Here is a 15597-nt window from a genome sequence, read left to right as displayed (position 1 = left end):
TACTTTGGGCTGAGAAATGTAGTGTTTAAAAGGAAGTGGGGTGAGAGGGGGAAGTGGGGCTTGACCTGTGCCCCCAGGCCTGCCCCCACATCTGCTGAGGTTGCACCCCCACCCTCACCAGCTCAGGATACTAAGATGGACTGGGATCCTGGAGACAGACCGCTGGTGCCTTCTCCTTTCTAACATGACTCGGACACCCTCCAGTAAACCAGTGACTCCGGGCGAGATGCCACAAGCAGGCACCAGCCTCTGTCGGTGGCCAAGAACACACTACAGTGTCCCAGGGTGCCCTGCTCCATAGGCTGTAAGGCTCAGCTGCTGAGGTGACTGTCACAGGGTGGGGCCGTGGGGTAGATTAGTAGTCTCGGGCATCCCCAGACACCCCTACAGGGAGGGCCTTGCCTGGGCACCAGCCCCCCACCAGTGCTGGCTCTCAGGCCGCTGGAGCTCCTGGGCTGTGCCCCTCCGTGCACAGCTGACCTGGGGCGGCAGAGTGCCGCTCCTCCCGGCCCTCTCCACATACACAGCGCGGCTCGCCCAGCCCTGGTTTCGCCTCCGTCACACACCTTCACCTGCCCACCCAGGAGAGCTGCCAGGCGGCCTGACCCTCTGCTGCCTCAGCTTCACACAGGCACCCAAACACACACGGACCAGGCAAGCCCGCCCTGTCCTCCCCCCACTCCCCATATGGTCACTTTGGAACCCACAGAGAGGGTGTTTGGCCCCAAAAGACCTGATATGGTGTCATGGCACCATTCCACACACAGGAGACGCAGCCTGCATGGACCTGAATGTCCTCGCCTGTGCCCACTGGCAGGTGGGGGCCGGCCCTGGAGGGCAGTGGGACCACAGCAGGGTGTGACTGGGGTGGAGTCTTTCTTTGTGGAGGGGAGGCAAGGCTGAGTTGGCCTTGCAGGAGTCATCTCCTGCCAGCACCATGCCCTGGGTGGGGAACAGGGGAGCCCTGGGTCTGGGAGAACTGCCTCAGCCACTAGGAACTGGGCTCAAGCTGTATGCCACAGCTCCTTCACCCCTCTGCTCAGCTCCCACCAGAGGGCCAGGAGAGAGCAGCCCCCAGAGACAGGCCAGGGCAGCCCTGCCCACCAAGCCTGCAGCGGGGGCCAGGCCAGCAGGCTCTGCTCCAGGCCCGGGTGGGCTGGCCTGGGGGGAGGGAACCAGCTCTTTGGTACTGAAGCCACGAGTGCGGGGAGCCTGGTCTCAGCAGGGCCCGCGCCCCCTTCACAAACAGGTCTTGGGGTCTCAGGCAGGGTTCCTCCCTCCGAGAGGGCCACAGGCCTGTGCCCCAGGGGACCACCTCCCTGGGGGAGGGACCACCTCCCTGGGGGAGGGACCACCCTGCCCAGCACTGACTTCCACTGGACACAGGACCAGCGGATGGTCCCTGAGAGCAGCCTGGGGGCAGCTGGACCACTCAGACCTTCAGCCAGCCAGGCTTACTCGCTGCCAGCACACCCCAAAACTCTCCTCATGGCCTGGAGACACTGAGTCCTTGAGACTGAATACAGAAGATAGATTCTCTTTTGCTAAATTTGTGTAATTTAGACAAGAACCCGTAAAGGGTTTATTTTCCTGGGAAGAGACAAAATCACCCTGCAATCCGAAGAGCCTGCTGAGCCCTGTGGCTAAGTCTTGCCTCCCTGGAGCAGCTGGGGGTGGGTGTGCTGGGGAAACTGACTGCTCACTCCCCCAAGCCTATGACAGAGCAGGCAGTGACTCCAAGTCTCTCCTGGGGGGTGGGCTCTGACCCTGGCCAAACTGAAGACCCCGTCCTGTCCAACTATAGCCACGCCTTCCTCTTGAACAAAACAGAAAGTAGGAAACAAGGGTGCCTTTTTAATTGCAATCAAATACGCTGTCTGTGGTCAGTGCCCCCGAGCCCGGCCCAGGAGCTGTGGGTGGCCTGCCATGCAGCCCAGAGCAGGCGTGGGGCCCACTGCACGCTGGGGGCTGGGGCCAGGCAGCTGAGCCACGCCACACCCCTTGGGTCCCCGAGCAGTGTCTCCTCTTCAGGGGCCCAGCCTCTGGCGCCCAGGACAGAGGAGGTGGGGCAGAGGGCGAGGGGGCTCCCACCTTCGCACACGCATGCAGACGTCCCAGGGTTCGCTTCCATCCCTTCTCCACTGAGATGGGCAATGGTGCGGTGCAGCCACGGCAGTGGGCGTGGGCAGGGCCGCCTACTTCTGAATCTGGAACAGGAAGAGCCGCAGGTTGATGTTCTTGGCGGCCAGCAGCTTGTTGCACTCCACAGAGTCGACGATGGGCAGCGGTACGTAGTCCGTCTCGTTGCTCTCGTTGGTGAACACGAAGTGGTAGATGACGGGGCTGATCTTCACATCGTCGTACGGGCCCTTGAGCAGCAGGAAGGAGCACTCCAGAGGTGCGGTGACCTTGCTCTTGAGCAGGAGCTGGAAGGAGAGGGTGCGCTTGCACGAAAGGTTGGGGTTGCGCTCCGAGTCGTTCACGCGTGCCTTCAGGACCCACGTCTGGTTCAGCACCGTGAACCGAGGCGTCTCATAGTACAGACGCGTGATGAAGTCGTCCGTGCGGTACGGCCGGAACTGGACCTCTGTGGAGACAGACAGGCCGGGGGCCGGCGGTCAGAGGGGGCAGGGCCAGGGTGGCGCCTTCCCGGCCGGCCGAGGAGAAGGGCTCGGCCAGGGAGGAAGGCAACTTACCCAGACACGGCAGCTCTACTTGTCACAAGGCAAATCAAACCCATTGGGGCAAACGAAGGCGCACGCAAGCTTTGGGGGAACAACTACAAACAGAAGTGACACTCGTTAGCGGCAGGGAGCCCAGAGGCTGCGAGGGGAGAGTGGCCGACGTGGCCGGACCCCCACTGGCCCCTCCTCTCCTCCCCGGGGCCCTGCAGGGGAAGCGGCCCCACCCAGGGGGCTGGGGTAAGCAGACACACAGACAGGATGCAGTTCTGTGAAAAAGTGCACTTTATTGGTTCCGATACAGAGCTGCCAGAAAAGCCAGCGGCCGGGCTGGCACATGGCCCCCAAGCCCATGCTGGGCCTCGAGGCGCAGCCCCGTGGCGGGCCCAGTCCTGGCTCCGCCAGCTGGCCGCAGGGCCCCCGGTCGGCGGTGACCGCCGCCACAGTCCTCACGGCAGAGCCCGCGGCCGGCAAGTCCCTTTGCAGAGGCGGCCAGTCCTCCCTTCCCGGCCACGCCGCAGTCACGCCGCCTCGGTCCACAGCGACTCTCCAGGCCTGGCCTGGGTGGTCTGGGACACGGTGCCCACCACGGCAGCCGAGGCTATGACTAACCAGGACCACAGCCTTCTGCTGCTGAGGCCAGGCCCTTGGCTCCCTGGGCCTCCGCAGGCCCGCACGGAGGCAGGCCCGGCCCAGGCAGCACGGTCTGACTGCTGCCTGACTGCCCTTGACGTGGAGCTGGCCGCCTGGCGTGAGCTCCAGCAAGCACAGGCTTCCTGCCATCCTCTGTCTAGAGCGAGCTCTGGCCTGACTCCTGCTCCCCAGAGTGTCCAAACGCAGTGGTGGTGACCGGGAGAGCCCAGGAGATCCAGCCGGCCTGGGCGCAGTCCAGCCTGCCCATCCCTGGGCGTCCACTCCCGGCTCTGCGGTTTGAGTTGGGCCCCCTCAGCTCGCTCTGGAGCCCTGGCCCTGCCCATCTTCTCACTGGCCTCAGGAAGCCTGCGGCCATTGCAGTAACTGCCTGTCGGCAGGACCCGACGTGACGACTGCTCTTCTTGCCCCTGGCTCCGCAGGGCAGGCCCTCAGCTCCCAGAGCCACCCAGACACACCCACCTTCCAGTGAGACCCCACCTGTCCCAAGGCCGTGCAGCCCCCCTCAGTGAGGACACCACGTTGCCAGGGTCATGGGACCAGGGTGGGGACGCCAGGGAGAGGGACCTCTGCAGAGCCATGCAAGGGCCCCTGGGGTCCTGCCCAGCCCCCCTGCTCGGCCTCCAGCCCTCTTCCCCAAGGCATCCTCCCACGCGCCAGGAGCTCGTCCAGAGCCTGGCCACCGGGTGCATCTGCCCCGGCTCCTGGCTGCCGGCCCTGCCCCAGCCCGTGTGGGGTGCAGCGGGTGGCAGGGCGCCTCACCTGTATAGCCGATCTTTTCGAAGCTGAGCAGGCTGAAGATGCTGTTGTAGAGCTGCATCTCCTTGCGGTGGCTTTGGTCCATCTCATCCAGGATCTCCATCAGCTCGTTGCCTGTCTTGGTTGGGTGGGCACAGGCGGCCTCGTGCACCGTCAGCTCGTGAAAAGGGCCATGCCACGGGCAGCCGATGCGCTTGTACTTGCACTGTGTCACCCTGGGGAGGCGGTGAACACTGTGGTCACACCCTGCCCATGCAAGGTGGCCATCCCAGGGGGCACCTCCACCCAGCCCTGCTCACGCAAACTGGCCCCTGGACAAATACCCTGTGTGCCGGCCCCAAGAAGGGGTCAGAGCTCAGGAATGCCTGGGAAGGAGCAGGGCATGTGTGAATTGTGGGTGTGCATACCACCTACACCCACCGGGGTGGGCCCCCCACGGTGGTCCTGAGCCCTGCATTGCTCCGCTCCAGGGAGGCTCAGTGGCCTGGCCCCCTAGGGGACTGGGGAACCAGTACCCCCTCACACCACGATCCCAGAGCCCTTGGGCTGGCCACACTCTACTGGCCCAGGAACACCAAGGACAGGCTCCAAGAAAGAAGTCACCACACGGCCATGAGGAACCCTGGAGGACCAGGGTGACTCCAGAGGCTGCCGGATGCAGATCTAAGCCCCGTCTGTGGGGCCTCCTGCCTGTCCCAGCAGCTTCCCACTGACCCCGCCCTGCCAGGGCCTGGAGGTGGGCAGGCCAGCCTGTCCAGATGCTCACCTGTCCTGGCACTCCTCTTTCTGGTGCCTCTCCAGGATGGAGCGGGGGAACTGGCACAGGCAGAAGCCACACTCGGAGGGCAGCTCGCTCACGGCCTTCTCCACGGCCAGGTTGCGGCAGCAGAGGCTCTTACTGATCTCGCAACGACAGTTGGGGCACGTGGCCTGCTCCTCCTTCAGCCGGGCATCTGCTAGTAGGTGGATAAAACAGCCAGCGCACATCAAGTGACCGTTAGTACACTGCGGAGAAGGAAAGGGAGATGAAGCTCACGGACCTGCGGGACCAGGCAGAGGCACACCCGCCCCACGGCCGGCCCCTCCCAGGGCTGCACCTGCAGGGGCTGTGGGCAGGCAGCGGTCTGACAAGCACAGGGCTGGCCTCTGGAGCCCACGCAGCCCCGTGGGGAGGGCGGGTCTCGAGGAGGCCCTTGCCGCCAGCAGAGCCTGACTCGGGGACGCCTTGAGAGCATGTGCTCTCGGTGAGCTTCCCACCCTCAGCAGGTGTGCCCTCACCCAGGCCCCGCCATACTGGCCTCCTGGGCCAGCACAGGTGGCAAGGCAGTTGCCGCCCCCTCGAGGGGCTGGCTCCTGCCAGCGGCTTTCTTGATGGCTGGCAGCACAGCCTGGGCAGATGGGGAGGCCCTCAGTCTGGGCTAGGCACAAGGGCAGCGCGTCTGCAGGGGGTTGCTGGCTTTCGGCCTCGGAGCTGGCCCCTCCCTTTCTGAGCCTGTGGATCCAAGGCCCAAACGCTGCGGTTGTCCACCCCCCCTCCAGCCTGGGGGCCTGGTGTGTGGACAGAGGGCTGTGGCTCAGCTCCCTCACTGAGGGAGGGTGCTCCACATATCCCCAGAGCACCCACTTGGTGCCGCTGACACACACAGGCTGTGGGCTGAGGTCTGCAGGGATTCACAGGGTTGGGGTAGAAGAGGCCCACAAGGGAACCAGAGGTGCAGGAGCAGACAAGCCATGTCCTCTGGGGCACAATGGGTGGTCGCTGAGCCTGGGAGGGAGTGTGGTGCCCCCGCCACCGCGCACCCACCTCCCCTGCGAGATGCCCAGGGCAGAGGATGAGCAGGTGGACAGTGTGCCCACCAGCTCCCCTGGGGCCCAGGACCCTTCTCCAAGTGGGATGCAACGCAGTTGAGACAACTGGGGCTACTACCAGGCCAGGCCCACAAAAGATGGGTCTTCAGTGAACACCAGCCTCCATCCCACCGCTCCAGGGTCCAGGCACGGAGCTGAGGCCTGCAGGAGGCTGAGTGAGCTCTCAGCACCCGCAGGCCATGTTTGGGGTCTAGTGGGTGAGGGGACTATGTGCTGAGGGCTGACAGAGGGCCAGGGACAAAGGCCTCAGACACAGAACTCAGGTCCACACAAGTGCCGTAGATCAGCCGCACTCAAATCTCAATTTCTAAGTCAGGTGAAAGGTTAAAGTGTGTGAGATGATGGGGGAGCCTGGCAGGGTCTGCTCTGGATATGCGGACTGGCTGAGGGTGGGGGTGAGGCTGGTGCCAAGAACAGACAGGGCAGAAAAGGAATCTGTTCCGTCCACCCCGAGTCGTGGAGAAGCCAAAGAGATCTGAGTGGAGAGAACAGTGGGGTCCGGGCACCACAGGCTGTTGCCGCCAAGCCCAGGTCGGGAGTGTTCTCCACGCCCCCACGCGGGTGGGCCCAAGGGCCTGGCTGCACTGAGCCACATCCACACAGACAGTCGCTGTGGCCTCCAGAGGCAGAGAGGCAAACAGGACCTGCTAACCTGACCGCTGACTCACGGGAGGAAGTGCCAGGCAAGGCAGCACACACCTGCCCAGCAACTCAGGGAGGGAGCCAGGCCAGCCGCTGAGACCCCAGGGCCTGGGTCCCCACAATACTTTGTGTGGCCAACGTTAGTTCTAGATGCCCTGAGGCAGAGCCCAAGGGTCTGAGTGGAGAGCAACAGCTGCTGCTAGGCCCGGCCCAGCTGACTTTTCTGGTCTCTGGTGGTCCAGCCAGGGCGTGGGCCTGAGGGCAAGAGACTCGGGATGGGGTCCAGGGACCTCGTGAGGGACGCAAGGCTGCCCAGTGTGTGACCGCTCACTCCCGGCCCTGCCCTGAAAGCCCACTGCTCGGGAGCAGACAGGGTGACCTGCAGGCCTCCCCTTAGAACCCGGGGGTTACAGGAGCAACCCTGTTCCAGGCCAGCTCCCGTCCGGCCCCCAGGAGCCTCCAGACCTAACACAGGCACCAGGCCTCTCCTGGCCTCTGGGGAGATGGGGTGACGGCCCCTCCAGCCCTAAGAGCTCAGCTCTCAGATGGAACACAGCACACCAGCGCTGCTGGCCTGGCTGAGGAAGAAGCACACACCCAGAGGTAGTCCCTTACCAGCCACCCGAGGGACACTCTCTGGGGGGACAACGGGTGACCTGCCTGCTGGTCTGTCTGCAGTTACCACACTTGAGCCCTCCCCACATCCAGGACCCCCTGGACCCCCGAGCAAGACCCGACTCTGAACACAGGCCTGGCCGAGGCAGCGGGCCTCTTGCCCAGCCAGAAGTTGGGCTTCAGAGGGCTCAGCCCAGCACTGGCTGTGTGCCAAGCCTCTGATGGACAGCACCAGCCAGGGCAGGCCGGAGTGCCCCACACAACTGCCAGGGCCAAGCCCCGGAGAGCCTGGGCCCGCCACAGAGCAGCTCCTGCCGCACCCAGCCTGGGCTGCTTGCCCACCACCTGCCAGGAAGACTTGAGAGACAGGAAGGGTTGGGGAGGGGGCTCCAGGCTGGCCAGACCCCACAGACCACCGGCAGGACGACCATAGACTGGTCACCTCCCTTTCTGGGCCTCAATTTTCTCAAGCACATAAGGCAAAGGAACTTCCCTGGAGATCCAGTGGTTAAGACTGTGCTTCCACTGCAGGGGGCACAGGTTTGACCCCCGGTCGGGGAACTAGATCCCATAAGCTTGTGCCACCCGCCCCACCGCAAAGAAAAACTGCAATGAGAACAAGCTGGTCTTACCATGTGCAGCAGAGGTATGACAAGACCACACGAGGGCACAGAACTAACTCTGCCACCACCAGCAGGCCTCTGCACACCCCTGCCCAGGAGCCTCAGGAAGGGCTCCAGGCACAAGCCTGCCTCAACAAAGGCCCTCCCTCCCGCTGGGTTCTGCAGCCAAGTTCCTCTGCAACAGCCCTGAAGGGGGGCGTTAGCACCTGCCCCCTAGGTCATCACCTGGCCAGTGCACCCAGGCCGTGTAGGTCAGGCCTCTGCTTGAACCACTCTTCCCGGGGGGAGCTGGAGGTAGTGTCTGCACTCCTGAGGAAAAGCCCTGGGCCCTGGGCCTTGGGACAAAAGCAGGTCTTACAAAGTGCCCTCAGTACTTGATCAAGTCCTTGATCAGTAGCCCTTATAGCCTGGAATGCATGGTCCCCTCAAACCCTTGGGTGCCCCCTAAACGCCACTGCTTACCAGTAAAGGCAGGCTCAGAACCCAGACTCACGAGACCAGCCCACCCTCCAAGCAGTGGAGGCATCAACCATCTAAGTGCCCCTCAGCTCAGCTGGAGCCTCACCACTGCCCCGCCCCCATCACCTGGCCCAGTAGGGCCTCATGGCCCCTCACACCCCTGCATACTCCATCCAAGGTCTCCTTGACCTCTCTCATCAAAAAACACAGAAGGCCCCTTCTCAGGGCAAGCCAGGACTCCAACCTTCCCCCAGGTTTCGGGGCTGAAGCTCTGGGCCAGCAGCCCCTGGACCCCCACCCCAAGGCTCGGGGACCTGGGTGGGGACCAGGAGTGCTGCCTGGACCAAATGGTAACTCAAGTGACAGCCAGCTCAAGCAAGCACAACTTCTTGTGTCCACAGACTGGCTCTTCCCCTGGTGTGGACGGCTAAGCAGACAGGGTCTCAAAGTGGGAGCTAGCAGTTTCGGCACTGGGCAAGAGGACCCCCAGCCACGTGGGTGGGCAGCCCCGTTGGAGACCCCTTCAACATCACCACGAACAGAGTCTGTGGCACCGGGCAGGTCAACAGGCGCTGAGGCAAGGCACTCACAAGATCCCCAAGGCAGGTACCCATGCTGGCCAGGACCCGGGCAGAGATGGAGCCACCCCTGCCTGACAGGCCTCTCACCCACACAACCGCCCACCAGGTGGCCGAGGCCCTGGGCTGACCTGAGGCCTGCTGGGGACAGAAGGCACAGCAGCACAGCCTCAGCCCTCCCCCGGGGCAGATGGTGCCACTGGCCGGGCAGGTGGGGCGGGAGAGGCATCCCGCAGCAGGGAGAGGATGGCCTCGGCCCGGGGTGCTGCCTCAGCAGGGCCCGCAGGAGCGGGAGGGGAAGGACCAGAGAGAGCCCCAGGCAGAAGGGGCGCCAGAGGAAAGGACTGGAGGGAACTCAGGCCGGAGGTAGTGGACTAGGCACCAGGCCAGCTGGCACCACAGCCCGTGACAGAGGCCCCAACTCCTCCACCCTGATGGGGGCACAGGTGTTCTCCTGGCTGAGAACTGAGTCAGGGTGGCAGAGCCTCTTGGGCCCATCCTCCAGAGGCCGGTCTGTGGCTCAGGGCCTTCGCTGACATCAGTGGGGTCAGGGACAGGTCTGCCTTGCGTGAAGGGTTGGGGAGAGCCGGGATGGGGGTCAGGGGTCAGCTGTGGGGGCAGCACCCCAGGCCCACCTGCTGAAGCTGTGTTTCCCCCGAAGATGGCAGAGGAGCCGGGTCACAGCGCCCTGGGGTCCCAGAACTGCACGCAGAGCAGGCGCAGCACCGCTGCCCACCGCACCCAGCGCAGAGCTCCTGTCCTGTCCCAGCTGCACCCCAGGCCTCCTACCCCCCACCTGGCTGCCCGCTGCTGTGCCTACCCGAGAGCCTGGAAAGCGGCTGCACGCCTTGTCAGGATGCATCTAACACCCACATAAGAACAGCAAAGCCAGCACCTGTCATACCTGCTGCAATCCTGACCTGACCCCACCTAACAAAGGCCACGGTAGAACAAGTTGCATGAGCGCCCTGGTCTGACTCCAGAGCAAGATTCCCAAGCCAGGTGGTGTGGCGGGCTGGGTGTGAGCAAGGGGCTCCCATCAGGGACAGGTGACCAGGCCCACGCATGCCACCGTGTCTATTCTCCGCACTACCCAGGCTTCCCCAGAAACACGGAGGTAGGAGCTGGCGGCCAGAGAGCATGCTCTCGAGTTCCTGTTTGCCCAGCCATATCCAGAGGCCTATGGAGACACAGTCACTCCAGCACCGGGCACTGCATGAGGGCTCAGCACGGTCACTGGCTCTTCTCCTCACCCCCAGAACTGGGCACCAACTGCAACAGCCCTCAGATGCATGGCACGGCTGGTGCCGGCCCCAAGGCATGTATCCTGGTGAGGTCAGGCTAAATGTTGCCTGTAGGAACAGAGAGCAAAATATACCACAAGACCAGAGGTGAGCACACCAGACAGCCCATCAATGTAACTCACCAAGACGGCCAGCAGAAGTGGAGAGGCTGAGCCCAGGCCAGGAAGACATGGCAAGCAGTGGGCCCCAACCAGGGACACGCAGAGAGCTCTGCGTCCACTCATTTCAAGGTAGTACATGCAGGACCCATGCCATCCTTGCCCAGATCCTCCCAGGAGAAAATGGCACAGGGCTCCAGGTCCATTTCAACCTCTCCCCCATCAATGACCCCATCCAGGGTGGCTGTGAAGGTGACCTGGAACACTGCTCGCAGCAAGGAGCGATCAAGAAACCTTATCTCAGGGCCCCACTCACCCCAGGCTCCAGTGTGGGCACAGCTGGGCATCCACACCAGGGGCCCCCATCCCACAGCAAGTCTTCGAGGAGCCAAAGTGAGTTCTGATCTGTTGCAGGGCTCTGGCCAACTCTTCCATAGCCAATGGCTCTCCCACTGACCACATGCTCTAAAGCTTTCTCAAGCCTCTAGAGATGAAAGGAAATTCACTCCCTGCCAAGGCCCGGTGTCACTGGGGAAGGATGGAGGTGGGGCAGAGGGCCAGCGCAGGCACCATCCGTGGCTCTCCTTGCTCAGCAGGCCCATTCCTGGGGAAGCACTGAGCAGAGCCCATGAGGTCATGGGTAAGGCCACCGCCCACAAGGCCGCAGTGCCTTCACCCTGCATCAGAGCTACTCAGCCGCCTGCCTCCAGCCGGGCCAGGACAGACCTCAGCTCCCGGCACAGTGTGGGCCGGTTTGAACCGGCCAGGCTCAGAGGCCCGGTCACCAGCAGCTCTAGCCAGAGGCAGAAATGCAGCTCTCTACACTGAGGGGACCAAGAGCCAGCACCGCATGGTCTGCTCTCACGCCAGGTCCAGCTCCAGCCACTCACATGACAAGAGACGATGCACCCCCAAACTCCCCTGGGACTCTGCACCATTGACTTGGCTTCCCAGTGTCTCACTCAAGGCCCAGGGAAGAGTCCTTCTGGAAGAATCAAAAGGTCACGGGCAACCAAAAAGGGTAAGAGGAAGGACAGGTCCTCAGGTGCACCCCGAAGCCTGAGGGGGTTATGAGAAGCACTACCCCCATTTGTACTTAGCCAGGAGGCCTGTGGTACCCGTGAGCTAGGACCTCTGGCCAGGAGCTTCCTAAAGCCCAGGAAGGTGAGTGGAAAACCAGTGTCCTCTCCCAAGGAACTCAATCCACTTCCCCACCAATGCCTCCTCTTTTCTCTCTCCATGATCCGGGCACACTGGGGTCATCCCAAGCAGCCACCTGCCAGAGCAAGAAGGAGCTGGAGATCCAGAGGCTGGGAAATGACAATCCACACTAGCCCTGCGTTATTTTAGCACAAAAATGGCCTTCTCACCACAGCCCCCAATTTGAGCGCAAGCAGGGGGCAAGGCCTCATCAGTCATGTCCAGCTCCTGTAAATGCAAACAAAGGTGACAAGAGTTCCTCAAAGCAGTTGTAGGAGGGAAATCAGAGATGGGGGTTGGAGTGTGGAAAAGACAGACAGCGGAGAGAGGACACTGCACAGTGACCCTGGGACGAGAGTGTGACCCTGTTGCTGCGTGTTGCATGAATAGGATCCCCCTGGGACAAGGACCCTCTCTGGTAGGCTTGAGCTGGTTAAGGATTCTGAGTCCAGCCACTAGGCTGCCTCTTCAGATGATATAAAGAAAGTCAACAGACCTCCTGGAGCGCCCGTAGCCTAGGAAGCCAGGCATGTTGTGGGTGAGGAGGGACCGGGCAGGAGCCCAGTCTGAGGCAAAGAAGGTCCAGAAGGCGCTGGGCTGGGCTGGGGAAGAGGCCCAGGCTGTGGGGCTTGAGGTAGGCAGTTCATCCATATCAGGAGTGAGGGTAGGGGTGGGCGAAGGCAAGGACGTGAGCCCTTCCCTTCTCAAAGTTTTTCCAGAAATAAATGACAGGGGAAGGGGATTTTTCCACTGCAAAGGGTAAAGGGATACAAGGCGAGCATGAGGACAAGTTTGTGGGCGGGCGGGGCGGGGGGGGGGGGGTGGTGTCTGCAAAGAAAGTGACAAGAAATCTTGAGGAAGAGCCAAGACCAGGGGCTCCTGGAGCCTACGGAGCTCAGGGCTGCGGGGAGCAGGCCGGGAAGTGGGGAGGAGCCCGCATCTGTCGCCAGCTTTCTCTGGGGTCAGTTTGAAGGTGGGCTGGGGAGTGCTGAAGAGAACAGGGGAAGCGGGAAAGAGAAGGGGCGTCTAAGTCGGAGACAGGAGGTTCCCATCAAGGTATAAGGGCAGTCACAACAAGGAGGAAAAAAAGGGGTTCTGAACAGGAAACAAAAAAGTTGCCAGAGGACAAGAAAGGAGCTTCCGAACAGGCGCCAGAGTCCCACCTCTGGGCCCCAGGGCTCCGGCCTGGCCTCCTAGGAGACGCGGTGCCGGGGGGCCGGCCGCGGCGGGGCTGGAGCCGAGCCGGGTCGGGGTCGGGCCGGCGGCCCTACCTGGTACACGGAGGCCTTGGGCAGGTCCAGGCAGACCGTGCAGCACAGAACCGAGTAGAGCCGCTCCTCCAGCTTCCCGCTGCCCGCCGCCGCCGCTGCCGCCGCCGCCTCGGCTGCCTCGGCCGCCCGTAGCCGCTTCTTGGGCGGCGCGTCGGGGTCGCCCGCCGCCTCCTGCAGCTGCCGGGCGCCGGCTAGGCCCGCCTCGTCTGGGAGCCCGGGCCCCGCCGCCTCACCCAGCGCCGCCGCCGCCGCCGGCCCCGCGGCCGCCCCGGGCCCGGCCCCGACCCCGACCCCGGCCCCGGTCCCGACCCCGGCCGGCACGGAGCCGGCTGGCCCCGCGGCCGGGCCGCCTCCGCCAGCCTCCTCGGCGCCGGACATCGCGGCCGGCCGGCCCGGCGGGCGGGTGCCGGCGCGCTCCCGCGGCTGGAGGTTAGGGGCGCCGCGCGCTCCCTCTGCCCTCTCGCCGCCGCCGCCGCCGCCGAGACCCCGCAGCCCCGCTCCCTGCGCCGCCGCCTCAGTGGGTCTGGCCCGCGCGTAGCCCCGCAGCCGCCGCGGCCACCGACCCCGGCGCGGTCGCCATCTTTGTTTTCGCTGCGCTCTCCCCCACCTTCCTCCACCGCCTACGCCCCCTCGTTCTCCCAGTCACGTGAGCTGCGTGAGACCAATGGGAAGGCCTCTCGGGCGAGACAGCGAGTCGTCCAGAGCCAATAGGCGCGCGAGGACCCACCCCTGCAGAAAGTGGGCGGGGTCTCGGGCGACTAGCAAAGGGGTGCTCACCAGGGCGGGGAAGTCCTGGCGTCAAGTACCAGGTGAACAAGATACTTTCCGCCACTCCAGGTCCGGACCACACGCTTTGGGTGCCCGGGCACGGAAGGCAACCTTGGACTCCCACGTCTACATGTCTCTGCGCTTTTGTCCCCAGACACCCAGGCTTGCGTGCGCCGGGCTCTAGCCTAGCTCACCGGAGTGAGAAACTGCCGGCCACCTCTCCCTCTGCCCAATCCTGTCTCCTAACCCGGGGGTTCGGAGGTGCAGAGCGGTCTACTAAGGAAAGCGAGGGTCTTAGGAAATCAGGACTTGACTTGTACAGGCCGAAGGGCAAACGGGTAGAGGTTGAGTCAGCCCTGGGAAGGGATGTACATTTCTGTGAACAGCTATGGACCTTGTTTGCCTTCATCCCAGCCGGCGGCCAGTGAAGGTCACTGCCTCAGAGGACCACCAGCCAGACCTTGTAAGGTCCCAGGAGAGCAAGGGCTGTATCTTCTCAGTCCAGGGGCCCTCCTGACAACAGTGCCGTCAGGCCAAGTTGAGGGAGACCCCCAGAGCTGGTTCCCGCACATTGCCTTCTTTTGCTCAGGAAAACCAGTTGCTGCCCTGGGAGCCTTACGAAGTTCACTGCAGGACTCCTCAACCTGGCTAAAGAAGAGGCAGAGTCCATATTCCTGCTAAATCCCTAAGGTTTATTGGAGACCAAGCCTCTCTCTGGATCCACAACCATGGCCTGCCCAAAATCAAGCCTGAGAACGTGCCTGGGACCCGGTCCCCCTCATTTTTGTTTTGGGCAAGTCCTCACACTGAGCCAGAGAGGGAGACAGTCAATCTGCAGAAAGCTGGCATTAGGAAGGAGAGTTTATCACTCGCAAGAAGGTGGTAGCTGGGCAGAAGCCTCGCCTTGCAGTCTCCAGCCATCACTCCCACTGTAGGCGCTGTGTGTGCAGGGCCCGGTGGTAGGCCCAGCTGCCCGCGGCCAGGGCCCAGCGACAGATGTCCTCCTTTGGCAGGAGCAGCAGCAGTCTGTCCTCCTCCAGCCGGCTCAGAAGACCTGCAGCACCCAGCATCACACCCCCCCACATTCCATAAGAGTTGGTTGTGAAAACGGCCACAATGAGGATAGTCACTGCGACCACCAGCACCACTGCCTGACCAGCCACAGAGCGGCCCTCAGCACCAAGGTGGTCGCCAGCCACTGCCAGCACCATGCCTCCTCCCAGAAGCAGGTTGGCGGAGGAGCAGTCCCCATTCACCCAGTGGAAGTCGAAGGCCAGAAGGGGCAGGCCAATGACAGTGGCCACCCAGGCTCCAGCAAGACAGTCTTCATCCGTGCCCAGCCCTGAAGCCAGCATGGTGGCAGCGGCCAGGGCCTGGAGCAAGAAACCAGCAGCGGCCCCTCGATTTGCCTGTCAACACAGGGAAGGGAAATGTGGGTAAAAGAGGTCAGGACCTCCCTTTAAGCAGGGGAGGGTCTGGGGGTCTCACAGAAGCCTGGCCCACACACTTACCTCCCACCACCCTCTAGGAATTTGGGAATAGGCTACGCCCCTGCCCTGCCCCAATGTACTCACCTGGGCAGTGCTCAGGGCTGCGTGCAGAGACACTGCTCCCAGCGCCAGGTGGGACAGGGTGGAGCTCCACTCGCCCCCTGGCCTGGGGGCCATGACACCTCAGGCGGTAGTGAGTTTAAGGGGACAGGAAAGGGATCCTCAACTTTGGAGAAGAATGTAGAAGCCGGCAACGGGGAGCCCTAAGGGTGTCTCTTCAGGACTCCCAGGTTCCAGAGTCCCATTTCTGAGTTATAAGCTCATCCGAAACTCGAGGGAGCCCTGACGCCACAACCTTGGGGAAGAAGGGCCTAAATCGGCCGGGAAGGGAAAATGCGGTGAGGAGCCGGGGCTGGGTGGGCGTTATCTCTGGCGTCCTGGAACCCAAGCCAGGGTGCAGGGCCCTGCGCTCTGGGAGGCGCCGTCCTCGGAACCCGGTCGGGAATGAGCGACAGCCCAGCCCTCAGGCCGCTGAGCCGCGCGACCAAGACGCAGCGGCGAGCTGGAGGCCCAGACCAGCCCACCGCAC

At 63.3% G+C, this 15597-nt stretch overlaps 1 protein-coding gene across 6 annotated transcripts; it reads right to left on the bottom strand.

The window, feature by feature from the left end:
- Positions 1–1834: 1834 nt before the first annotated feature.
- LOC133042419 (zinc finger TRAF-type-containing protein 1) lies at positions 1835–15570 on the bottom strand. Of its 6 annotated transcripts, XM_061122947.1 has the most exons (5): positions 12751–13143; positions 4858–5096; positions 4095–4306; positions 2697–2779; positions 2449–2587 (listed from the first exon to the last, which is right to left on the bottom strand). In XM_061122947.1, exons 1-4 carry the CDS (start codon positions 13126–13128, stop codon positions 2712–2714), a joined length of 897 nt encoding a protein of 298 aa, XP_060978930.1. In that variant the 5' UTR covers positions 13129–13143; the 3' UTR covers positions 2449–2587; positions 2697–2711. The 6 variants fall into 6 exon arrangements, with proteins under 6 accessions (XP_060978935.1, XP_060978931.1, XP_060978929.1 ...); XM_061122952.1 differs by lacking the exons at positions 2697–2779; positions 12751–13143 and adding an exon at positions 15093–15513 and having other exon boundaries at positions 1835–2587; XM_061122948.1 differs by lacking the exons at positions 2697–2779; positions 12751–13143 and adding an exon at positions 13314–13377 and having other exon boundaries at positions 1835–2587.
- Positions 15571–15597: the final 27 nt, after the last annotated feature.

Source organism: Dama dama, chromosome 21, assembly GCF_033118175.1.
Source record: "Dama dama isolate Ldn47 chromosome 21, ASM3311817v1, whole genome shotgun sequence".
NCBI classification, from domain to species: domain Eukaryota; kingdom Metazoa; phylum Chordata; class Mammalia; order Artiodactyla; family Cervidae; genus Dama; species Dama dama.
This window is presented reverse-complemented; position numbering and strand designations above follow the sequence as displayed.

Bases quoted from the DNA above. Each gene is read 5' to 3' on its own strand.
- LOC133042419 (XM_061122946.1), bottom strand. From the start codon at position 13,128: ATGTCCGGCGCCGAGGAGGCTGGCGGAGGCGGCCCGGCCGCGGGGCCA. The intron at 5,097-12,750 runs GTAGGGCCGCCG...CCTTCTCCGCAG, and splicing joins CCAAGGCCTCCGTGTACCAG to TGTACTAACGGTCACTTGAT. The intron at 4,307-4,857 runs GTGAGCATCTGG...CCGCCTCCCCAG, and splicing joins AAAGAGGAGTGCCAGGACAG to GGTGACACAGTGCAAGTACA.